Raw genomic sequence first — 23,860 nt, forward strand, 5'->3', positions numbered from 1 at the left:
CGTTTATCCAAGCGACGCCCTGTCCCCGCTGGGCCCTGCCCCCCCAGAATCCCCCGCCATCTCCTGCCAATTTCCGTTTCATCTCCTTGTCCTGCGCCCTTGCCCAGCTCCCCCGCCCTCCCTTGGTGATCTGACCTGGTCAGGTGTCCCCACTCGGCGGCACTTCCCCTTTCCGAGGACTGAGGATGGGGCAAAGGAGGAATGGGGAAGAAAGGCGGCGAGGAGGAATCGTGGCGGGGGGACGGGGACGCAGATGAGGTTAGAGACCGAGGAGACAGCAAGGCAGAGGGAGGGAGAGGTTGGTACAGAGAGGCGGGGAGATCTCGAGAGGCCCCGGAGCAAAGGCCGGCTCTGCCGCGGCCTCGGCACCGACTCCTCCGAGAGCTCGGCGGGGCCGGGTCCCGGGCTGCCCAGGACTCGAAGGGCGGCAGGGTGCGGTCGCCTCACCTCCCCCCTCTCGCCGCCTCACCGCCCCCTCACCCCTCGCGCTAGGGGGCCCGAACGGCCTCTGCTTGCGGGAGCTTTTCGGAGCAGTCGAGTGGAAAATAGACTTTAACCCGCTTTGTGGCGGTCGGGGCGCCGGGAGCGCTCCCCGGGACCCGGCCCCGGGCGCTCAGGCGGGGCACTGCCAAGACCCGGCCTGGAGTCCCCGCAGGGCCGCGCGGGGCGCGGACCCCTGGCCTCCCGCGCCTCTGAGCAGCGCGGGGTGGCGGGACGCGCTGCGGTCTCCTCCCTGCCGAGCGCGCGGCGGCGCCCGACCCAGCCGCCCACAGCTTCCCGTCCCCCTCCTAGGCCGCGGCGCGGCGTTGCCCGTTGCTCGCGAAGCTCCTGGTGGCAAAAGTTTGCGGAGTGTGGGTTCTCGTCGGCAGCCGCCCTCCCGCCCCGCCCCGCCGGGGGAAGAGCGCACGCCGGCAGCTCGCTGCGTTCCCGATCGGCCTGCGCGTCTTCTCAGCGACCCGGCGGGCTGCGTCGCCAGCTCTAATCCTCCAAGTCGAGGCGCCGGGGCCCTGAGGCTCCCCTGCCCCGAGCCCGCGGCCGTGGCTCGGCAGAAGGACGGCTTCCGGCCCGCGAACTGAGATTCCAGGCAAGACCGCGGCGGCTCGTCCCGCGCTGCCCCCGGCCTGGCCCAGAGCCTTCAAGACCTTCACAAAACGGGAAACCTCTCCAACAAGGCCGCGCTCAGGAGCTGCACGGTGGGTGAAAGGTCCCGAGACCAGGAGCGGGTTCTCGGGAGAACACATTTGTGGGCTCCCCAACACCCACCCTCCGCCGGGACCCAGGTTGTCTAAGGACTGAAACGTCCTGCGACGAATTGGAGAGGGTACAACGGGTTACACGCGGAGGAAAGGAAACCGGAGTCTCGTCCCCAGCCCCAGGCTCCTCGGGCTCCTTCTTCGGCTCCCGCGTGGGTCGAGACGGCTGCAGCGGCCGCCAGGCTGGGCGAGAGGGCGGAAGCGCGGGGAGAAGCCGGGGCGCGGGGGGGAGGGGGCCCGATCGCCCGGCGCAGGCTCCAGTCCGGCTTTTGCCTCCGACTCGGGGCTCCTTCCCCGCCCGCGGTCCCTCGCCCCGCCCCGCCCCGCCCCCCACCTTGGGGCAGGTGAGCGGCGGCCAATGGGCGAGCGCCGGGCAGGTGCCCGCTAACTCGCGCCTGGCTTCGAGGCGGCCGAGGCCGCGCCGGGCAGTGCGTGGCGGACCGGGGGCGGGGGTCGGTGCGGAGGGCTCGGGAGGGAAGGAGCCGGGCTCAGCCCTGGGGCCGGAGAGGCAGCTCGCAGCAGCGCTCCGAGCCCGCTCCAGGGCCCGCACCCGGGGCTGCCCGCTCGGCCGCGGGGGCCGGCGCGCCCGGCTGCGAGCCGTGGCCCGACTCCGCGTTCGCTCCCTCGCACGCCCCTCTCCGCTCCGCGCCTGGCTCGCCGGCGGGGGCCGTGCGCGGGCGGGCGGGCGGGGGAGGTGAGGGGTGCGGGTGTGTGTGCATGTGCCTGGCTGGGCGCACACCCCGCACGGCGGCGGCTCCAGGACGCGGGGCGCTTCCCGGAGCCTGGCTGCCTCGCTCGGCTCCGGCGGCCGCGACCATGTTCCAGCCCGCGGCCAAGCGCGGCTTTACGATCGAGTCCTTGGTGGCCAAGGACGGCGGCGGCGGCGGGGGCACAGGCTCTCATCCCCTGGCGACTGCCGCCTCGGAGGAGCCGCTCCGGCCCACGGCGCTCAATTACCCTCACCCCGGCGCGGCCGAGGCGGCCTTCGTGAGCGGCTTCCCCGCCGCCGCCGCGGGCGCCGGCCGCTCGCTCTACGGCGGACCCGAGCTCGTGTTCCCCGAGGCCATGAACCACCCCGCGCTGACCGTGCACCCGGCGCACCAGCTGGGCGCCTCCCCGCTGCAGCCCCCGCACTCCTTCTTCGGCGCCCAGCACCGCGACCCGCTCCACTTCTACCCCTGGGTCCTGCGGAACCGCTTCTTCGGCCACCGCTTCCAGGGTGAGTGCCCACGCTGTGCCCGCCGAGGCGGCTGGCGGGCGCCCGCGCTGCGGCGGCGCGGGGGAGGCCGGGGGCGCGCGAGGCAGTTCAGAAGTTGTTGCCGAGAAGGCTGCGGGTCCGCGGAGGTCAGCTCCCAAGCCGGGAAGAGCCGCGCGGGATCCACCCGCATCTCTACCGCGTCGGTCTCCCTCCCGAGAGTGGGGTTGGGACCCCCAGGCTTTCTCCGGGAAGTGCCCGTCTGGACGCCGAGCCCGAGTGCCTCCCTGGCGCCTCCCCGGTCTCCCCGCGGCCTGCCTTAGGCTCCCTCCTGGCTGAACCAGTCCCAGCCCGGAGAGCGAAGCGCTCGCCGCCCTCCCTCCGCCCTGGCTGGACCCCAGACTTCACACGTCCACCACCTCGCGGGGATCCGCCCTCGCTGGCGCGTCCGGCCGGGGAAAGTCCACCCGCCCCGGGACGGGGGGACACATGAGCGTGGGGGAGGGAGACCGCTAGAGTTAATGTTCAGGGTGGCATGCTTCGCTGTCTTGGGATGTTTCTCGGCAACCTTGGCCCGACTTCCGCTCTCAGACCCGGCCTGGGGAAGGTTTGCAGTGGCAAACTGGATCCTCCGCGCGCGCCCCTCCGAGAGCCCACCCGGGCGCTGGAGGGACCAACGACAGCCCTTAAAGGGCAGGAGGCCTAGGCAGAGGGCTGCTAAGGTCTAGCCTAGGTCTGCCCTCGGTCAACCCGGGCAGTGGGTTTGCCTAATGAAGATCCCCCGCTGGCCACACACACAAACACACGCACGCACACACAAACACACACGGATTTCATGATCCCGCTTTTCCTGAAGGAAAAGAGAGTTGTATTTGTTGGAGTTCGTTTTCTTCCTTGAATTTGTGGAAGTTTGTTTTTCTTCTTTTCTTTCCTTCCTTCTTCTTTTTCTTTTTTTAAATGAGGTTGTCCATAATGTGCGCAGTAATTGCTTTCCTTTCTGGTTTTATTTTGTTAGTGTAGACCGGACCCGGCCTTGTGAGATTCCGCGGTTCAGAGTTGGATAACTCGGCTTTTAGGGAAACAAATTAAAAGGAACACGGCTGGGGCTTCGGCTCCTGGGGCTAATGTGACAGTAACTAGCTCCACACAGCTGAAGAAAATTGGATGTTTGATAAAATTATCTGAATATTGGAAGAAAACTGATATCTTGAAGCTTTTGCTTTACCTACTTGATTATTTTACATAAAGTCGCTTTCCGGGGTCCCGACTTCTCTAACAATTTTCTTAGACCCACCTAGTCAATATATCCTGTTCGGGTCAGATCCCACAAGGTAGTGACTCGAACCGGAATTTTTATGGGCAGGCTTGTCTCCCCCAGGGATTTAAAACATTTCCCCAAATTATCCGAAAAATTGCCTACACGTCAGCAGCTTTAGGCAAGAGTTCCTGTCAATTAAAACCAGTGCTTCTGATGAAATGACGGTTTATTAAAAATTGAGCAAACCACCGGGTCCCCCGTGGGCTCCGTCCCCGGCCTGGGTCTCACAGCCTGGCCTCTTCGAGCCGGGGTGGAGTCCCGGGTGGTTTGTGAGCCCCGCGGGCTGTGGCTGTGGAGGGTCGGCGGGTAGGGGATCGATAGCGACGGCGAGGCCGGGCAGGCCCCAAGAGCCGTGCCCGACTCCTGCGTCTCGGCTCATCCCGAGGTGGCCTCCCGGGCGGTGCCCTCGGCTTCGGATACCGCGCCCCGCTGCGGCCCGGTCGCCCTTCCCGCCTCCGGCTTCGCCCGCGTGGGCTCGGGGACCCGAGGACCAGGGACGCCTCGCGAGAGATTCAGCCCGGGCTCCAAGCGTCCCCCGCCAGGCGAGGCAGCATAAATCCTTCGCAAAACCCTCTCGAAACGGCCGCCGCTGCACGAGCCATCAGTCTCGGCGGGCACGTTGTCGAGGTGCACAAACGGTCGGATTTTTCTCCCGAGAACCGTGTCTGGACGCGGAGATGGAGCCAAGGGTGGCCGCATTTTCGAAGGCGGAAGGCCCTTGGGCACTGAAGGACTTTTCGAACCCCGAGACGCTTTCGCCCCGGGGCGCGTCACGAAGGCAGCAGACCCGGGTGCGCCCCGGGCGCCCTCGCCCCGCGGTCCCGAAGGAGCCTCGGGCCTGCAAGCCGAGCCGACCCCGGCCCTCCGGCGCCGCGTTTTCTAGAGAACCGGGTCTGCGATGCTCATTTCAGCCCCGTTTCAGTGCAAAGAAACGAAACCCTACCCGAACGAAAAGGAACATGTCTGCGCCCTGCGCGCCGCGCTCGGGGGGCGGCGCGGTACCCGCGCAGCGGCGAGCAGCTTCTCCGCCACGCGAGGCGGTGGAGGAGCAAAAGCGAGCGCTGGGCGGTGGGGACCAGGCGGCAGGTCCCCGAAACCCCAGCCGGCTCTCGAGGCCCGTAGGCGAGAAGCCGACCGAGACCGGCAGTTGGCGGCCTTTCGGCGCTATTTCTCAGAGATCAGGAACTTTCCGGACCCTGGAGCAGAGCCGGGAGGGGGCGGTGGGAGACCCTGCCCTCGGGGACTGGCGATGGTAATGGACCGATGCTTCAAAGGGCGCCTTTGTTCCGGCGGGAGGACGCGGGGCGGAGGGGGGAGGAATGGTGGGATGAAGTTATTTCTCTCCACCGCCCCTCAGTCCTTCCCTTCTCCTGGCCCCATCCCCTGGCTGGCCCAGGCCTCTCCTGAGGAGACTGCAGCTCCAGCCTTGGGCGCTTCGGGTCCCTAGCTCCCACCTCCCGCTGCCTCATTTGTGGGAGTCTCTATTGCTAGTTCTCAGGCATTGCCTTGAAGGGGCCAGCAGACAGAGGCTGTAGGGAGATGAGCAGGGAAGGATATGCCTGTCCTTTTCCACCTGTCCTTGTCGGAGACTGACAACCCCTTGGCACAACCCAGAATTACTGTGTTCAAATAGGCTGCACTCCAGTGCCAGGCTTGCTCTACCCTTGTGGTACCTCCTAGAGAAACTGAGGTCTTGGCAAGGATGGTTCAGGCCAGCTCCCCACAGGACGTAGTGAGCTGGGCCCAGGTAAATGGGCACCTTAGGTACTACCCTTGGACTTACAGAAACATAAGCATTGGATCTGCTATTACATTAGTTAGGTGTTAGTGTGTTTTTGTTTTTAAACCAAACCTTCTCTTTCTTACAGGGAAAAAAGCCCTGTTTCTTTTGGAATCAAATAACCTCATTGCTTACCATCATCCTGAATAATTTCCCAGCCCCCTGCTTCTGTGTGGTGGGGTTGGAAGGGCCCCTGTGTTTCTGTGCATGCATGTGGACACAGACTGTAGGACACTTGCCATTCACCCACCACAGGACATTACCCGTGGAAAGGAATGGGGCCGTTCTCTCCATCATGCAGACCCCAAGCAACCTACTTTTCCCCTAGGGGCAAAGGGGCACGTGCACGAAGAAGAGAAGTGTGTGGGTCCATCCTCCACTTTGGGTTTATAAAAACAAACCCAGAGAACTCCACCATCCGAGTGACTGACATACATCACAGCCATCTCGTCACACACACTGGGATGGACCAGAACCCTGCTTCCTCAGCCCCCCTCTGCCTTCACACCTCTGCATCCCACTCCCTGGCACCTGCAGGGCCTCCCCTGGCTGCCTTCTCACTTCTGACCAGGCTGGACGAGCTGGGAGGCTGACGCCAGCCCTGCAAACACCAGGCTGAGCTAGGCTTCCTTCCCTCCCTGGCTTATCTGTCCAGAAGAAATCATTGTTGGGAGCTCGGAATGATGGTGCTTTTTTGAAGCTATTCATTTTAACCTCAGTAAGAAGCCTTGGCTTACCCCCCTTCCCCGTCTTTTCCTGGCCTACCACAGTGCCCTCCCCCACCCCAGACTTCATCCTCATTCCTACCTGGAACAGGCACCTCTTTCCTCTCGGACTTAACCCACTCTGCCAGACTACCTCCCCTGACTACCTGTCCCCTCCGCTGTCATCCTTTAGTCTATCCTGAGAGCCCTGGGCTGCCTCCACTTTGAAGTGGCACTTTTATCGTGGCCCAGATTCAGCCAACTGAGATGGATAAGGCGACTGGATGTTGGTCAAGGACCTTCATCTCTCCCCAGGCACAGCCCTTAATTCCCGGGGAACCCTGTTCTATAGAAAGCCCCCAGTCCTCCTGAGCTGGGTAGACCGCCAAAGCCCAAGGGCTTAGAGAAACTGGAGTCAGGCAGTTCCCACCAGCAGAAGGAAATGAACCTCCCCAGTCACCTGGAGAGTTTTTGCAACAACATCTCCATTATGTGCCTTTGCTTCACTTAAATAGATTTTTCAGGAGATGGGAGATGGCAACTGAATTATCCAGATAATTGTCTTAAGAGCAAAACAACAGGCCAAACTGAGTCAACCTAGGGGCCAGAGGATCTCTAAAGAAATTAATTGGATCAGTCGATCTCTACAGCTAACTGTCAAAACATTCTACCTAGGGCTGGGTTTGGCTGATGGGCCCGGGGGACTGTTGGTTGTTCCTCCATGAGAATGGATGGCGGATGGCGTCGGGCCTGTTTAGAGTCTGTTAGCAGGTGCCACTGAGGCAGGGTTTTGAAGCTGATGCTGTGTCCAGTGTCAGCCCCTCCTCCTGGGTGTGGGAGCTAAGTCCCTGTGCTGGCCAGTATTTGCCAAGGAACAGTCAAACCCCTTGAAAATCCTGCACAGGAGATGGGCATAAGGAGGCTGGGGAATATATTTACACACACCATGCAAAAACCAGTGTATCTATCTTTACTCATTAAAAAGATGGCATCTAGATATTTATACACGGATTGTGTTTCTTCAGCATGGGACTATTCAGGAACGAAGCAAGGTCTCTTCCCACCTGAGAACAGTAAGGAGTTCCTGTGGGCCTGGGAGAGGTGGGCAGAGGGCTGCCCATAGACGTCAGGTGCTGCCTGGAGGCTGATCTCGCCACTGGCCTATGGGTATCATTTGCCAGGTAGAGCCGGGTTCTGCTGACAGGAGTTTTCAATGAGCTAGGAGCTGAGCACTGAGCTGCGAGCGAGGGTGGTTTAAGTAGGTGTGAAGGGAGAGCTCCCTCTTTTAGCACCTGCATCCCTGTTTGGTGTTGGGGTGCCTAGTTTGTATTGTATTCCTGACACCCAGGCCTGCCTTGATTCTTGGTCCACTTTGAGGGAGGGAAGGACTGCTGTCCCGACCAGTTACTTAAAAGCAAACAATGTGGAGGCCAGGTGTCCGGGTGGTGGCGCAGCTAAAGGGCAGAGAAAGCATCAAAAGACTTCTCCCACATCTGGGCCCCTTCCGGGGCTCTTGCCAGTGTGGATTAGGGCCAGCGTCGCCTCACTAGGCCTGGGCCAAACTCTTGGCCGAGCAGAGTGACCTGCAGGGCCTCGGTTCCGTGTTTCCCTGGTGGGGCAGCTCTCCCAGCATGGAGAGGTGTTGGTGAGGGGAAGGCACTTAGGGAAGAGGCGGTAAAAGGGAAAGGGGGGAGTGGGGCGCTCAAAGTCGAGGGCGCGCGGGAGCGGGGCGCAGGGCCGGGCTCCGCGGGCGGCCTGGCTGCGGCTCACGGCGCCCCTTCTCTCTGTCTGTACCTGCGTGTCTGTACCTGCGGTCGGCGGCGCGGCCACAGCCAGCGACGTGCCCCAGGACGGGCTGCTTCTACACGGCCCCTTCGCGCGCAAGCCCAAGCGGATCCGCACGGCCTTCTCGCCCTCGCAGCTGCTGCGGCTGGAGCGCGCCTTCGAGAAGAACCACTACGTGGTGGGCGCCGAGCGGAAGCAGCTGGCGGGCAGCCTCAGCCTCTCTGAGACGCAGGTACTCCCCCCCCCACCCCGCGCCGGGCAGCGGCCCCGAGCCCCCGCCCCGGGCTTCCCCGCCTTCTGTCCCACCAGTTCCAGGAGCCAGCCCCTCGGCGCGCCCGCCAAGCCCCTGCGCTCCGACTCGGGTGAGCAGCGCCGAGGCCCGCAGGACTCGTGCCAAGCCCAAAGGGCCCTGCAGGAGGCAGAATGAGTACCAACCTCACCTCGTGCGGTGGGCTGCGGGCCGTCCCTGCGGCCGCTCCCCCGCACGTGGAGGCCGCGTGAGCTCTAGGGTGACTGCAGCCTCCTCCTGCCACTGTCGCGGGGGCGCTCCCCGTGTTGCGGGTGACCAGGCCTTCTCTGCCCGCACTGGCTTTGCGGCTGCTCCTGGCCAAAGCTGGCCGAGGCCTCGGCTGCCCACCAGCGGGTGTGGCGTGGGGAGAGAGCCCAGGGGTCCTCAGGCTGCAGACGAGCAGGAGGAGAGAGGCCTCGGGCAGCCGCCGCTGGGGGCCGAGAGGGGCCCTGACCGCGCGCAGGCTGCACGTGCGTGCGTGAGCCTCGGCGGGGCTGCGCTTGGCGGGGAAGGAGACTCTGGGAACTCAGAGGCTGCTTTCAGCCACTTGGAGGAGGTTGAGCGGAGGAGGGAGTGGACTCCCATGGTTTCGGAGGAAGTTCGAACTGGGTGAGGGTACAATTACCATGTCGTAATTTTGTTATTGATTTTACCCCCTTTTCAATTAAGAGCTAGATGGGAGTTTTAGGGAGGCAGATTTGGGTCCATTGTAAGTAAAGATGCTGCCATAATAAATGCTTCCCCGAGGCGCTGCTAAGCGCCTGGTCTGTCGGGTGCCGCAGGAGAGGAGGATTTCAAGATCTCCAAGGCGGCCAGAGTTGCCTGCGATAGTGGCAGGTTCGCTCGGCCCAGCAGCTCCCACGCCCACAGGCCTTTCATCTTCCACTCTTTTCTTGCTCCACTCAGCCTGCTCCATTCCCGGGATGGCGAGAAGGCGCCTGGTTGTGTGTGTGTGTGTGTGTGTGTGCGCGCACGCGCGCACGGGAGCCTCCCCTGGTAGCATTTCCAAGGGCTCCGGGGGCCCAGTGGGGAAGCCTGTTCGCCAGCAGCGCCCCCCAGCTCCCTGCAGCCGCCCCCACCCAGCATCTCTTGTCTGATGTGTCCCATGGCCCACTTAGCGCACAGCTTGCAGTTCTGCTGCAGGACCCGTGCGTTCCCAGATAGGCTAGCTGTGCTGTTCTAACTGCAGAGAAAAAGCTTACACAACAATGGGGTTAATTTAAAGACGTTTTAAAGAAGGTTAATTTTTAAGGTAAGTTAATAACCCCTGCTTTTCCCCCTTCTGACAAAAAGTATTAAAATTATCATTTAAAACAAGATGTCAATTTAAGAATGCGGTTTATAAGGAACTTCATTTAAACAGTGATATTTATTAAATATTTAGTTGTAGAAGTGTAAGAAAATAAAAATGGTTTCTCACCACCTGGGATAACACTTGCTGAAATAAAGTCATTGTTTTTTAAAAACTTGCCACTTTTTAGCTCAGTGAGAATAGTTTTTAATTTTTTTGTTTATTTCTTTTCAGCGAGACTCTTAAATTAACATTTCAAGTTGAATCTAGCTACCTGTTTGAAATAGACAGACTGATCATTTCATTTTTATTATGAGAACTTTCGAACATATATTTTAAAAACCTGGATAGAATAATATAATATGGCCAGTTTTACTATCAAAACTCATAACTAATCTTGTTCCATCTATAAATGGGCTACTTTTTGCATATGGAGCAAAAAATAATAGAACTATGGGAGGTCTGAGCCTTAGAGACCTCCTTGTTGAGGTCTGTCTTTCCACTTGAGGACCCTGAGATGGGGCGCTGGACTGGAGCTCCCCAGTCAGGCAGACATGATTTCAACAGCTGCTTCCTTTCTAACTGTGTGGCTGTGGGTGAGTTACTCAACCTCTCTGAGCTTCATTTTCCTCATCTAGAATATGGGATGTTTAAGGACTAAAGGCCTCTAATATGAGCTCAAAGAATATTAATTCCTATCTCCAATCCCTTCCCTTCCATTTGTTCAAGTAACCTGTCAAGTTAGATCATAATAAGATCCAAACCTGGGCTTCTTGACTTCTAGTCCAGTGCTCTTTCTGCCACATCCAGTTTCCATCAGCAGAGCTGTCTTTCTGTCCGCCTCATAACTTATCATCTGGATCTTGGCTATATAATTAACTAATTATCTGTCCATCTCTCAGTAGTTACCAGGCGAGTTATCTGTCAATCCCAGCTATCAGCCATTTGTCAAGCATCAGTCACTCATACGGGTTTCCACTGTCAATATCTATATTTGTCTCTCAGAACTATCTAATCTGTCCTTCAGATAGCTGTTTTATATCTAGCCGTCTACTTCTGTCTGCTCTCGTTATACCACCTCCAGAAAGCTGATTCACTTATACTTTCTATTAATTATATGTTCTTCTTACTAACAATAACTCATATTTACCCATCTGTTGATGATCTCTTTATCAACTCTTTTGTTTTATCTTCTGTGTATCTACCATCCATCTCAAACTGCCATCTCTCTAGAACTGTTTTATAATTGACAGGTTGTGTAATGGTCATTGATCATCTCATCAACTCTGGCTTTACTTTCTCTCTGGGCCTCGGTGGCAGTGTCTATGGGATTGAATGAAACGAACTCCAGGGTTCCTCCCAGCCCGGGGTTTCCAGGGTCACCTCTATTCTACCCCTCAGTGCTTGTGCATATAAGCCCTCCTCCATGTTTGCAGAGCGCACCTATCCTAACATGCAGCAGGTTTTGCTGTGATTACTTGGTTAATTACCACCCTCGTCCACAGGACCAGCTTCCCAAATGTCAATCCATAGACCAGGTGCATCCATCTCCCAGGGGCATCTTAAAACACAGATTCCTGGGCTCTGCCCACAACGTACTCTTAGGAGGTCCAGGATGGGGGCCCAGGAAAAGTCTTTTTGTTTTTTTCTTTTAGGAAGTACTAGGGATTGAACGCAGGACCCTCGTACATGGGAAGCAGGCACTCAACCACTGCACTATACCTGCTCCCTGGAAAAGTTTTTAAAAACAGCTCTCTGGGTGATTCTGATGTACAGGGGTCAAATCTGTCTGCTTCTCGCTATACCCCAGGGCCCAGCTCAGTGCCAGCAAGGAGTAGATGCTCAATAAACATGTACTGAGTGAATGGGCAAATTTCTCAATTCCACACATATCCGTTGTTAGCTTTATCTGTTATTACCCTTGCTCTCTGTTCTCACTGCTCTCCTTGCCCCACTCCTTCCATCTTCCCTTTGCACTTTTTCACAGCAAATTGTTGATCTAGATGATGCAAACACGAGCTCGTGTATAAAACTTCTGAAAGGGTTAGGCAGACCAGCGTGTGGATTCCTGTATGTGTGACGCTTCAGCATAGGGTGTGGGGAGGTGGGCAAACAGAGCTGCTTTGTTGGGGTGGGACCGTGTTTAGTGGGGAGGGGGGATTTTGCGCCGGGACAGTCAATGGGTCAACGTCAGAGGTGGAGAGAGGAGCCCTGAGCTAAGGGCTCTCCCAGTGGCTCTAGCTGCTTGGTCCCAGCTGCTGTGGTGTAGCCCACGGGGTCTGTCCTGGGTGGGCAGACCTCGTCCTGAGGGTGGGTGAGTGTGTGTATTGTGTGTGCCCACAATGTAGGGCACATGTGGGCAAAGTGTGATTGATGCCCATAGGTCAGGTGATGTCATACATACGCATCAGGTGCTGGTAGGCAGTCACATGTCAAGGAGTACAGGTTCAGATGACCTCATGGTAATTAATGGCCCTTGCATACCTGCATGCTTCTGTGTGTGTGTGTGTGTGTGTGCGTGCATGTGGTGCATTAGTTCTAATGGGAAAGAGGAAGTATTTGATTGCTCAAGGCTGATCAATCGGTCAGTGTTTCCGGCCACCTCTCCTCCCCAGCCCTGAGCCCAGCTACTCTGTTGGGCAAGAAGCTACTCACCAGCTCTACCCAGGTGGCCAGAAGGAGTCGTGAGGTCAGGCTGAGGGAACATTTGACCAGGGTTTTGAAGACTAAGTAAGAGTTTTCCAGATTGGGTAACTCAGACAAAGATGAAGAGTCTTAGAAGGAAATTGGCTTATCTGGGAAACAGAAATTCAGCAAGGGAGGAACTTGGGAGACCACAAGGACTCTCTCCCCCCAAAATAGAGGGGTCAGAGATGAGTAAGGAGGTGGTCCAGCCAACATCCCTACTGTGCCCTTGGGGTTTAGGGAGAGGTGAGTAGTGTGGGAGGGGGCAGAATTATTAGCACAGGCCCCTAAGGCTGGCCCCCACAGAGCAGGCAGCCACCCATGAGACCTGGCTCCTCTCTAGATCCTCTGTCTACTAGGGTGGCCCTGGGGTTGCCCAGTTAGTTAGGGTCGTCCCATGGAGTGTCACTCTTACCTCCTACTATACTCAGAGCCTCGTTCCTTTCCTTTTATCAAGTTGCAAATAAGTTAGTGCCTTGAAGAAAATTCATACAAGAAAGAAAAGTCACCCCCACTTTTGGTATATTTCCTTCTAGTTTTTTTTCCCCTATGGATTTTCTTTCCATGGGGTGGTCACACTGCCAGCCCTGAGTAGCCTGCCTTTTCCACTGTTGTTGTTAAGTCATAAGCACCCCCCTGTTTTTACAGTCTTTGTAAACAGCATCTGGATCCTCAGCCCAAGGCTGTTCTCGGGAAGACAGCCAGGCTGCCCAGGGAGGGGGTGCCCAGGGACCTGCACCCTGTTTCTAGAGAGCCGCCTCCTTGACCCCAGGAGTTTTCAAGGAGAAAGTACTCATAGTCACCCTTCACTTGGGTGTGCCGGGAAGCTGCGCAGAGCCTGAAGTTCCACCCCTGATGCTTTCCTCTTTCGGGCGAGTGTTGCTGGGGAAGGATAGCACGCTGGGGTCCATCCCACTAGAGGCAAGTGTGACTGTCAGCCTCCTTCCGAGAAGTCACTTAGGAGTGCATGTGGTGGGGAGGAAGGCACAGAAAAGGCGCTCTGTCCCTGGAGTTGCCCAGGGCTGCCCTGGATCACCCCATCACCACGGGGGCTCTTCAGAAACGACGCCCCAGCCCCGCACGCAGCCCTGAGTCACGCACATGCCTTGCACAGGAGGCAGGGTGAGCTCACCCGCCTCCTGGCTAGCACAGCCACAGCAGGCTCCCGGGCTGGGGGCAGGGGCCAGGCTGGCTGCCAAACGCTTGTGCCAAGAACCGCCCAGGGCCCAGCCACCCTGCACCCAAGGAAAGGTGGGCACGGACTCCGGAAGCCCTGTGCTTAGAGCATCTGCCATCCTCCCCTGTCTCCTGGAGGTGAGACGTGTGGGCTCCAGGTTTCCTGCCCTGCAGACAGGGAAGAAGGCCTCCCCTCCCCCTCCCGGAGAGGCACCCCTCCTCCCGCCCCGCCCCCCCTCCTCCCGCCCCGCCCCTCCCCCTCCTGGTGCTGGGGGCGGGATGGCACCGTGGCATCGCTGGGGAGCCCCGGGTTGGGAGGGCTCCGGGAAGCAGGATGTGAAGGTGGGCCCCACCGCCGGGCCTGCCTTGGCTGCTGCCTGTCTTTGTGCTTGTCCCCCATTCCTAAGGAGCAGGGGCTGACTCGGGAAGCCTTTCTAAGGAACGCTGTCCCCGCCCTACCCAGGGTTCCAGGCTCTCCCCTGGCAATCACTGTCGCTGCCAGAGCTGAGGTGCTCAGCATCCCTCCACAGTCAGCACTTGCACAGCCGCCGTCCAGCGCCCCGGCTGCGGCTGGCGGGGCCTGTTTGCTTTCACCTGTGCCGCCACGTCCAGGAAGCCGTCCACACCTCGGAACCCTGCCCTCTCTGCACCACCTCCCCCAGGGTCCCTGGAGCACGGGCGCAGGAGGTGCCCTGGAGCTGCCAGGGCCCAGAGAGCCGCTGTCTCATGGCTGAGGGACTTGAGCCCACAGAGGGGAAGGGACTTACCCAGGGATCCACACCCAGGCCCCTCCTGCCAAGGCCAGGAGGAGGAGCTGGCCTGGCCCGGCTCTGCAAGGCCAAGTAAAGAACTGTGCGGTCAGGTACAAGTGACAGACAAAGGATTTCTCCAGTCAGCCAGCACTAAGACTAGGCAGGAGCCAGGATGCAGGCTGGGTCCTGGACACTGAGCAGATGCTGGAGGAGGACGGCAGAGAGAGAGAGGATTAGAGATGGGACCAATCTGGGAAGGCTTCCTGGAGGAGGAGGGCTTAGAATAAGAGAGCTACCTCTCACTCCAGGCCTGTGCCATCACAGAGGAGGGTTGTTTGGTCTCTGAACCCACCCCTGTCAGGGCTGTCATTGTCACAGAAGGTCCCCCAGGTCCCCCTCTGTATTTAAAGATGACCTCCCATCACCTAGAATTCTTCTGGCTGTCCCCTGTGTGACCTATTCCTACCTCTGGATGGTCCACAGGGGCCAGTGCCATGGGAACAGGCAGTCCAGAGCTGTCCCTGGAGAGCCCTCAGACACACGTCTCCCTGGTCCTCTCAGCCTGAGGAGGGCGAGGCATCGCTGTGGGCCTCCGGCTGCTCCTGAGGAGCTGTCACCCCAGGGGCTTGGAGGCTCTCCACCCGCCCAGCCCCACCCTGCACAACTCCAAGCGATGGGGTGGGGGGAATTCCACACAGGGTTCCTAAGAAAGGGTCCCGTGAGGTTGCAGCCCCCAGCCGGGGGTCCCTGGCCCTACCAGTGCCAGGTACTGCTCTTGATCTGACCCGCCTCCTGGTCATGCAGCCATGCCCGCTCCGCCTCTTTGTGTGGCAAGGGGCGCAGGGCCAGCTCTAGGGGCAGGGGGCCACTTCCGGCCTCCAGGAACCACGCAGGTGGCTTTCACATGCTCACTAGTGTATGAAACCCTGGGAAGGGGGGGATCATCGTTTCCCCCCGAGAGGCAGCAGAGACCCAGGCCCGCTGGCCTCCAGAACCCCTGCTCCTGCCCCGCTGCTGCTTCCCCACTGCTGCTTCCCCACTGCTCCTGTCCCACTGCTCCTGCCCCACTGCTCCTGCCCCACTGCTCCCGCCCCACTGCTGCTTCCCCACTGCTCCCGCCCCACTGCTCCTGCCCCACTGCTCCTTCCCCACTGCTGCTTCCCCACTGCTGCTTCCCCACTGCTCCTGCCCCACTGCTCCCGCCCCACTGCTCCTGCCCCACTGCTGCTTCCCCACTGCTCCCGCCCCACTGCTCCTGCCCCACTGCTGCTTCCCCACTGCTCCTGCCCCACTGCTCCTGCCCCACTGCTGCTTCCCCACTGCTCCTGCCCCACTGCTCCTTCCCCACTGCTCCTGCCCCACTGCTCCTTCCCCACTGCTCCTGCCCCACTGCTCCTGCCCCACTGCTCCTTCCCCACTGCTCCTTCCCCACTGCTCCTTCCCCACTGCTCCCGCCCCACTGCTCCCACCCCACTGCTGCTTCCCCACTGCTGCTTCCCCACTGCTGCTTCCCCACTGCTCCCGCCCCACTGCTCCTTCCCCACTGCTCTTTCCCCACTACTCCTTCCCCACTGCTCTTTCCCCACTGCTCCTTCCCCACTGCTCCTGCCCCACTGCTCCTTCCCCACTGCTCCCGCCCCACTGCTCCTTCCCCACTGCTCTTTCCCCACTACTCCTTCCCCACTGCTCTTTCCCCACTGCTCCTTCCCCACTGCTCCTGCCCCACTGCTCCTTCCCCACTGCTCCTTCCCCACTGCTCCTTCCCCACTGCTCCCTCCCCACTACTCCTTCCCCACTGCTCTTTCCCCACTACTCCTTCCCCACTGCTCTTTCCCCACTGCTCCTTCCCCACTGCTCCTGCCCCACTGCTCCTTCCCCACTGCTCCTTCCCCACTGCTCCCGCCCCACTACTCCTTCCCCACTGCTCTTTCCCCACTACTCCTTCCCCACTGCTCTTTCCCCACTGCTCCTTCCCCACTGCTCCTGCCCCACTGCTCCTTCCCCACTGCTCCTGCCCCACTGCTCCTTCCCCACTGCTCCTTCCCCACTGCTCCTGCCCCACTGCTCCCGCCCCACTGCTCCTTCCGCACTGCTCCCGCCCCACTGCTCCTTCCCCACTGCTCTTTCCCCACTACTCCTTCCCCACTGCTCTTTCCCCACTGCTCCTTCCCCACTGCTCCTGCCCCACTGCTCCTTCCCCACTGCTCCCTCCCCACTACTCCTTCCCCACTGCTCTTTCCCCACTACTCCTTCCCCACTGCTCTTTCCCCACTGCTCCTTCCGCACTGCTCCTGCCCCACTGCTCCTTCCCCACTGCTCCCGCCCCACTGCTCCTTCTGCACTGCTCCTGCCCCACTGCTCCTTCCCCACTGCTCCCGCCCCACTGCTCCTTCCGCACTGCTCCTGCCCCACTGCTCCGCTGCAGCCACGGGCACCAGGACAGCCCCGCAGCTCCCGCAGCTCCCGGTAGCCCCCCCCTTACCTCTGTTTGAGGGGGACGGGAACATCGACCCTCCCTCTGGCCCACCTCACTTGCACCTGAAGAGCTGTGCTCCAGGCCTGACCCGGGAGGCCTGACCCTGTGTGGCCTGACCCTGTGCGGCCTCGGTTTCCCTATCTGGCTCCCACCTCAGCCCAGGCGCTGAGGGCCCAGCAGCTGCTCAGGGGCCGCCCGGGTGTCTCTCACCTGTGCCCCCTCCCTCTCCGGCCCAGGTGAAGGTGTGGTTCCAGAACCGGAGGACGAAGTACAAGCGGCAGAAGCTGGAGGAGGAGGGCCCCGAGTCTGAGCAGAAGAAGAAGGGCTCCCACCACATCAACCGGTGGCGCATCGCCACGAAGCAGGCCAACGGGGAGGACGTCGACGTCACCTCCAACGACTAGGGGCGGGCGCCCGGACCCACCGCCGCAGGGTGCTGCTCGCTGCCGGCCAGGCCCCCGGGCGGGCCCACGCTGGACTCTGGCCACTCCCCGGCCTGGCTGCGGGGAGGTCTCGAGTCACCCTGGAGGGCTCGGAGCCTGGGGCCACCACTGACAGAGGGACGAGGAAGGGGCTAGCTGAGGCCCGGGACTGCTCGGCCGTCTCCCCGGAGAGCCTGCCTGCCTGGGCCGGCGGCCCCACCGCGGCCTCCCAGCTGCTCTCCATTTTCTTTCTCTTATCTCCTCTTGTTTTGATGCGTTTCTGTTTTAATTTATTTTCCAGGAGTCCGCTGTAGTTCTTAGTGATCCCCTTGTGTCTCTTTCCCTGTGGGAATAATAAAAGTCTCTCTCTTCATGACGCATCCGGCTCCAGAGCCTGGGAGCCTGGGGTGGGGTCCTGGGGACGAAATTCATTCACTCCTCTCCTTCGTAGGTGGTCGACCCTGGTGTCTAGCTCCAGCTCCACAGCAGGAGACACTGAGGCTAGACCCAGAGAAGGACCATTCTGGGACTGGAGGAAGGTAGAATCAGGCCCATGTGGGTCAGAGAGGAGAAACAGAGCTCCCATGTTTAGGGAAGTGGAAACTCCAGTGGCTTCTCCAGGTGAGGAGAAACCCAAGGAAAAGGGAAAGTTGGCAGCTGGGTAGAGGAGGTGTCATTCCCAAAAGCCCACCAGCCCCAGCTCCAAGTCATGGACCCCCCAGAATCCTCACCTGGTCCAGAAATCTCCATGGGGCAGAATGGTGCTCCAGAGACAGGGCTCAAGGCCGAGCCTGCCCCGGGTCCCCTGGAACTCAGGCCTCCCCCACCCAGGAAGAAGCTGCAAGGCAGGGTCCACTGAGCTCTTGAGCTCACCTGCTGCCCTTCCGTCTGTCCCCTTGTCTTTCCTACTGCTCACGTCTTAAGGCCTCCCTAATCCTGAAAAGGCAAAAACTATCTTCTTAACAGCTGCCCCTTTAGATTTCCAAATCTGTCTTCACTTTTCCCGTGAGCTCCCCAAGCCCCTGCTCCTTCGGTCCCTGCCCCCACCCCGCAGCTGACACGACAGCCAAACCCGGTCACCGGCCACACCTCCGTGGCCAAACCCAACTGCCCCCCATCTGGGTTCCCCTACTCCCCGGTCTGCTGACCCTTCTCTCCTGCCTCTGCCTTCCTTTTGTTCCTGGAGCGCCTTCCCCGCCCGTCCCTCTGCGCTCTCCCCAGTCCCTCCGGGCCTCCTCTGCCTCTGGCCACCCCGAGGACAGCCCGCCTCCTCCCTGTGCCCTCCTGGGGGCTTTGCATCCCCTCGCAGGACTTCTCCCTGGTCCCCATCTCCAGCGACGTCCGCTGAGCTGCGGAGCTGCCGTGCTGCTGGCCGCCCTGGGGCCCCGGCGCCTCGCCCTCAGCACGTCGTGGCTGGACGCACCTCCCTGCCCGCGTTCCTTCTGGCCCTTCTTGGTGGGTAGCACGAGCCACGTCGGCCGCTTCCCAAGGTAGACGAAAGCCCGGACTCCTCAGGCTTCCTCTCCCACCAGCCCATCCTGCTCAGTCTAGACTGGCTTCCCCTCTACCCTGGCTTCAGGCAGCACCTCTCGGCTCCCCACCCCCCCCCCCCCCCCCCGTGCCGGCCCGGGGTCTGCTCCCCTGGGGGAAGGGTGGGCATCATGAGGTTTCTGTGGGGGTCCGAGGTGGCCGCCTCCACGCTGTGGCTGAGGAGTGTCTCCTTGACCCGCCCCACTGCTCTCCCACCCTTGGCCTCCCCTGGCGCCCTCTGCTCCATCTTTCCTGTCCCTGAGGGAGCCACGGGCTTGCCGTGTGCTGTGCCTTTGTTTATGCGGTCCTTCCTGCGTGGAACGTGGGGGAGCGCACCGTGGGCGCCTGACAGACCATGAGCTCGTCGGGCAGACGTCACAGGTCCTGCCGTGTTGCCGGGAGCACACCCAGGATCCGAGCGCAGGAGGTCCTTCTGCCGGGAACACAGGCCCGGGTGGCAGGGAAACGGTCCCCTCTCCCCGCCTCAATGCTAGAAACCAAAAGGCTCTGCCGCATCCCTACACCCCCACCCTACCCTGTCAGCCGGGAAAATGTGTCCATCGCACGTGGCCCTGACCTGGGTAAGTCCAAGGTCAACTGCACGTGGCAGCCACGCAGGCGGGATGGCCTCTCGGAAGCTTGTAAATGCAGGTGGGGTGGCGGCGAGAAGGGGTCCTCCTTCACCCGGCCGGGCGGCAGAGGAGTGGGTAAGCCGTTCCTCTCAAGATGCCGTCTCACAAAGTTGGGGAGGGGTACAGGGAGATCACAGCCGTGCACCTCCTGTCACCCCAATGGAGGCTGGAAAGGACCCAAGCCAGTCTCCTGGCCGGGCCCGCAAGGGGGCGGGCGGGGAGTCCCCGCTGCACTCCCATCCATCCCCCATGTTGTGCCTCTTCCGCAGACGGTAAATATTGGTGTTGTGACTTCATTAATAAAGGCTTCTGTGAGCCTGAAAAACATGGAATCAGGAGGAACTATTTTCTGAGCTGTGGGCTTGCCAGGTTTGCTAATTTGGGAGTTTTTGGGCCCTATCCAGGGAACAAACCAAAGTCTCTCGAAGAGACACAGATGCAGCTGAGAAGGGGAGAAGAAGACAGCAAAGCTGCTCCCTTCCCTCCCCCGGCCGTGCCTCCCCACCTGGAGCTCAGGGCCCCGCGGAGGCGAGGACCCACGGGCGCTGGCCGGCGGGTCCCCTGGGTGTGCGGGGAGCCGCTGGGCCGGGCCTTCGCCGGTGACCCTGAGTCGGCCATTTCCCTTCAGCAGGGCTGGCCTCGGGGCCCTGCGAGTTCGAGGACCTGAGGTATTTATGAGCGTCTGTGAGAACCCCAACTCTCACACAACTCAAGTGGAGGGGGCGCAGGGGAACCCTTAACTCTCTTGGCCTAATCCATGCGCCTCTCCTTCAGGGAATGATCTTTACACATCCTCTTGTCCATGGAACTTTCCGGAATTAGGCCCCACAGCCTTCACAGCAGCACGGTCATGCTCTTAGCATCTCTGCGCTTGGTTTGCACCAACTCCTCACGGTGCCGCGCTTGCTTCCCACGGGCCTTCGAGGAGCCCTCGTGGCGTGAAGGGGGCTCTGCCCAGGGGGCCGGGCCGGGGGCACACGGGCTCCTCCCGGAGCCCCCCGTGGCAGGGCAGCCGTGGGGGGCGGGGAGGCCAGCAGGCTGAGCGGTGCAGGCCCAGCCAGCTTTCCCGTCAGACTGGCGCTGCCAACGTGGAGCCAGACATCGGGAACAGGTTTAACCAATTACCCGAGCGCCCCATCTGCTGTCTGGGGTGTGTGTGAGGGTGAGTGCGTGTGAGGGTGTCGGGGAGGGCTGTGGGCGTGCATGCCAGTGTGTGTGGGGGTGTGGGCGTGTGGCTGGGCACGTGTGCGGCCGTGCACGTGGGCCGTGTGCGCCTGCCTGTCCCGGTCACGCCCCCTCATTTGTCAGAGCTGTTCCAGCTTACAGCCGTCCCCGCAAGAACTTGGGGTCTCCATGGGCAGCCCACCCGGAGTCCCGGCCTCTCATTCCCTGCCCTTCTGGTCACGCCCGCGCAGAGGGCAGAGGACGTACAGAGAACAGCGCCTTCTCTTGAGTCACACTGGGACGTCCTTTCCTCTCAGCGTGAATTCTTCCCACTCGCCTGCGCAGCTTGCCCTCTGCCTCGGGGCTTGGCCCTCACGGCCGCCTCCTGGCCGTGGACGCCTCTCCTTTCTCTCTGGCCCTTTCATCCCTCTGCTTCTCGGTTCCTGCCCGCCTCCGTGGAAACTCACTTTGAACAAAACCCTACAGCCGCTCGTCCCACGGATCTGGTCGCACCTGCCGTCCGAGCCCACGTCCCCGCCCACCTTGCTGCTGGGAGCCGTGAGGACATGGTGTGGGCATGCCAGGGGGTCCCCTCGACGTCCAGAGTCTCCAGCCTCAGCCGAGGCCTCACCCCTGTTGACTAGCCTGCTCTCATTCTCCACCTGGGGTGTCTCAAACGGTCACCCTTCACCCCCTTTAGAGGACCCGACTTCCATCTTCAGAGAGAAAAAAGACAGCAGCAGAAGGGAAAAGCTTTGTATCAGTCAGCGTCCGGGTGGACAGGATGCTACCTTCAAACTGGACAATTCGAGGAGCGTTTAATAAAGGAACAGCGAACACACTTGGAGAACCCGGTCATGGCGTGGCACTACCCGCAGGCTAGTGGCAGTGGGGAGGGCTTATGGTCCTTGGGCCTGAAGGGACGGGGGGCAGGAAGAGTTACCAGAACTCAGAGAAGACGGCTGGAGGGAGAGGGCTCTGACAGAGCTGTGGCCCCCGGGAGAGACCCCCGGACTAAGCAGGAGGGCTCCGTCTCTCTCCTTCAACCTTCCCGTTTCCTGCTGCTGGCTCCCAGTGGTGGGAGCCAGAGACCGAGCCTGGGAGTTAGCCTGCCGGGGCAGACAGCATGTGGAGACGGTGAGGAACCGAGCTGCGGGCCAGGGCCTCAACTTCTACCCCCTGCATCCAACCCACCCCTCCAGACTATCTTCTGTTATCCCCAGAGACCTTTCTTACTTTCCGGTCGCTCAGGCTCCAGATGCCACTGCCCCATCCGCAGGAGCTCGCTCCTGGATTGCTCCTTCTTTTTCCTGCCTTTCCAGACTCTTCCGACTCTTGCCCTTTCCAGTTTTAAATGCCCAATAGTCTCCCATCCAATAAAGCCCTTGCTTAACGCCAGGTCAAGCAGCAGCCGTTGTCGTAGTTCTCTGCTCACAACCCCATTTCTTTAAGGAGTTGTCTGCACTGGCGGTCAGTGGCAGTGCCTCTGACTTAGCCCAGGGAGCGCTGGCTTTTGCTCTGCCCAGACGCCACTGAAACCAAGGTCGTGCCTTCATCTCCACCTCCCTTCAGCGCTCCGCTCCGTAATACACGGGCTTCTTTTTCCTTGTCCTCCGGGATGCCGCATGCTCCCTGTTTTCCTCTGCCCTCTCCTGTGGCCAAGCTTTCTCGGCAGCTCCAGCTCTCTGTCCGGGTCTCCGAGGTTGGGGTTCCTCTGGGTGCCATCCCAGGTCCTTGCCCCATATGCCCTCTCTGGGTGACGTCTAAAAGAAGCTAAAGAGCCCGGCTCTGGCCTTAAACAAGGCTGCTAGTCGCTGCTTCTAGGTGGGGGGGGTGAAGAATGAACCCTTCTTGGCCACTGCCCTGGACACATCTGACACTGGCATGTGGGGGGAGTGGCTGTTTCCGGGGGGGTGGGGTGGCTAATCAGTGGCAGGGGAATGGATGAGATGGCAGGAGCAGCAGCAGCCCCGAGGAACTGAGGGAGGCTGCATTCAGAAAATGAAGCCAGGCAACCAGGGGCCTTGGGAAGGGTCACTCATCACTGCCTCATCCGCCAGCATTTCTTACCCTCCTTCTATCCATTACCTGAGAGGGAGGAGGGAGGCCCCGGGAGCTGGGCAAGTGGGGATGGAGGGGGGGCCGGGGAGGCCACATTCCTGGAGTGTTAATGATCTCTGGGCCAGGCAGGAACTGAGCCCCCAAACCAGCTAAAAACAACAAACAGCTCCCAGGCGGGATTTGTGTCTGTCCTACGAACCAAGGATTTCCGCCCATTTGGGGGCTATGGCCTGTGGGGCTCTTAGCCAAGAAATTCTCCAGAGACCAGAGGACCCCCGTCCCAGAAGCATCACTTTGTGAACAGGCCCCTCCCCCCTCCCTGTCCCTCCTTCCACCTTCCCAGGGAGACCCAGATTGCAGGTGAGGGGAGGCAGCGGCCGCCCTGACACCTGGAGGTGGGAAGAGTCCGGCGCATTCCACCCCAGCCTCCTGAGTCCAGTGAGCAGTGCTTTCCCAGCCTTTTATGGACAAGGACCCTGAGGCTCAGCGGGAGACGTGCCTGACCCGGAGGAGATGTTCCAGAAACGTCTCATGGAAGGTGTGGGCGAATAAAGGCAGTTCCTGCCTAGAGGTGGCAGGTCACACTGGGGCCCAGCGGGGCCTGGAACCCGGGTCTGCCTGGCTCTGCCGAGGGGTCTTTTCTCCCCCCCAGTCCCCAGGCATCGGAGGGCAACAGCGTCTGCCTTCCACTTCTGCAGGAGATCCTGGAGCAAGGCCGGGCCTTATGCCCTCAGGAATTCTGGGGGCTGCCTGGAAGAGGAGGAGCAGGGCTGTGAGCTGGGGGCCAAGTCCTCACCCAGGGGTCTGTGCAGGAAGGAGCAAGGGGCTGGCCCCTTTCCCCAGGGCTCTGGCCTGCCCTCCCTGTGAAGTCCCTCTGGCTCCCACCCTCCCCGCCTCATACCGACACAAACTGTGGGAATCAATCAAAACGCCTGACTCACTGAAGTTCCTTGAAGGGGTCCCGCAGTGAGCACTCAATACCGCTCAGGGCCGGGGGGTCCTTCCGTGCTTTCCACCCACACACGTTGCCCAGCTTCCTGCCCTCACATGCTCCTCTGCCCTTTCTTTTTTACAGGAGGTACCAGGGATTGAACCTGGGACCTCGTACATGGGAAGTGGGTGCTCAACCACCAAGCTCCATCCGCTCCTTCCCCTGCCCCTTCCTGTCCTCTTCCCTCTGGGACCGCCAGCTGGTCTCACCCACCCTGGAGCCTGGGCATGCAGCCCCAGGTCACGTCTGCCCTCGTCGAGCTCACCCCTCAACTGTTCTTCCTGTTTTCCAATCTTGCAGTCACCCCCCACCCCCTCCCCCGCCTCGCCCACCCACAAGTCACAGAGCCATGGCCG

At 60.6% G+C, this 23,860-nt stretch overlaps 1 protein-coding gene across 1 annotated transcript; it reads left to right on the top strand.

Annotated features, from left to right (window-relative positions):
• The first annotated feature begins 1,970 nt into the window (after nt 1-1,970).
• EMX1 (empty spiracles homeobox 1) lies at nt 1,971-17,503 on the top strand. The gene is made up of 3 exons (XM_004465483.3): nt 1,971-2,472; nt 8,083-8,267; nt 16,941-17,503. Exons 1-3 carry the CDS (start codon nt 1,971-1,973, stop codon nt 17,106-17,108), a joined length of 855 nt encoding a protein of 284 aa, XP_004465540.1. The 3' UTR covers nt 17,109-17,503.
• The last annotated feature ends 6,357 nt before the right edge of the window (nt 17,504-23,860 follow it).

Source organism: Dasypus novemcinctus, chromosome 17 (assembly GCF_030445035.2).
Source record: "Dasypus novemcinctus isolate mDasNov1 chromosome 17, mDasNov1.1.hap2, whole genome shotgun sequence".
NCBI classification, from domain to species: domain Eukaryota; kingdom Metazoa; phylum Chordata; class Mammalia; order Cingulata; family Dasypodidae; genus Dasypus; species Dasypus novemcinctus.

Coding starts and splice junctions, on each gene's coding strand:
- EMX1 (XM_004465483.3), top strand. CDS start 1,971: ATGTGCCTGGCTGGGCGCACACCCCGCACGGCGGCGGCTCCAGGACGC. Junction 2,473..8,082: donor CTTCGGCCACCGCTTCCAGG/GTGAGTGCCCAC, acceptor GCGCGGCCACAG/CCAGCGACGTGCCCCAGGAC. Junction 8,268..16,940: donor TCAGCCTCTCTGAGACGCAG/GTACTCCCCCCC, acceptor TCTCCGGCCCAG/GTGAAGGTGTGGTTCCAGAA.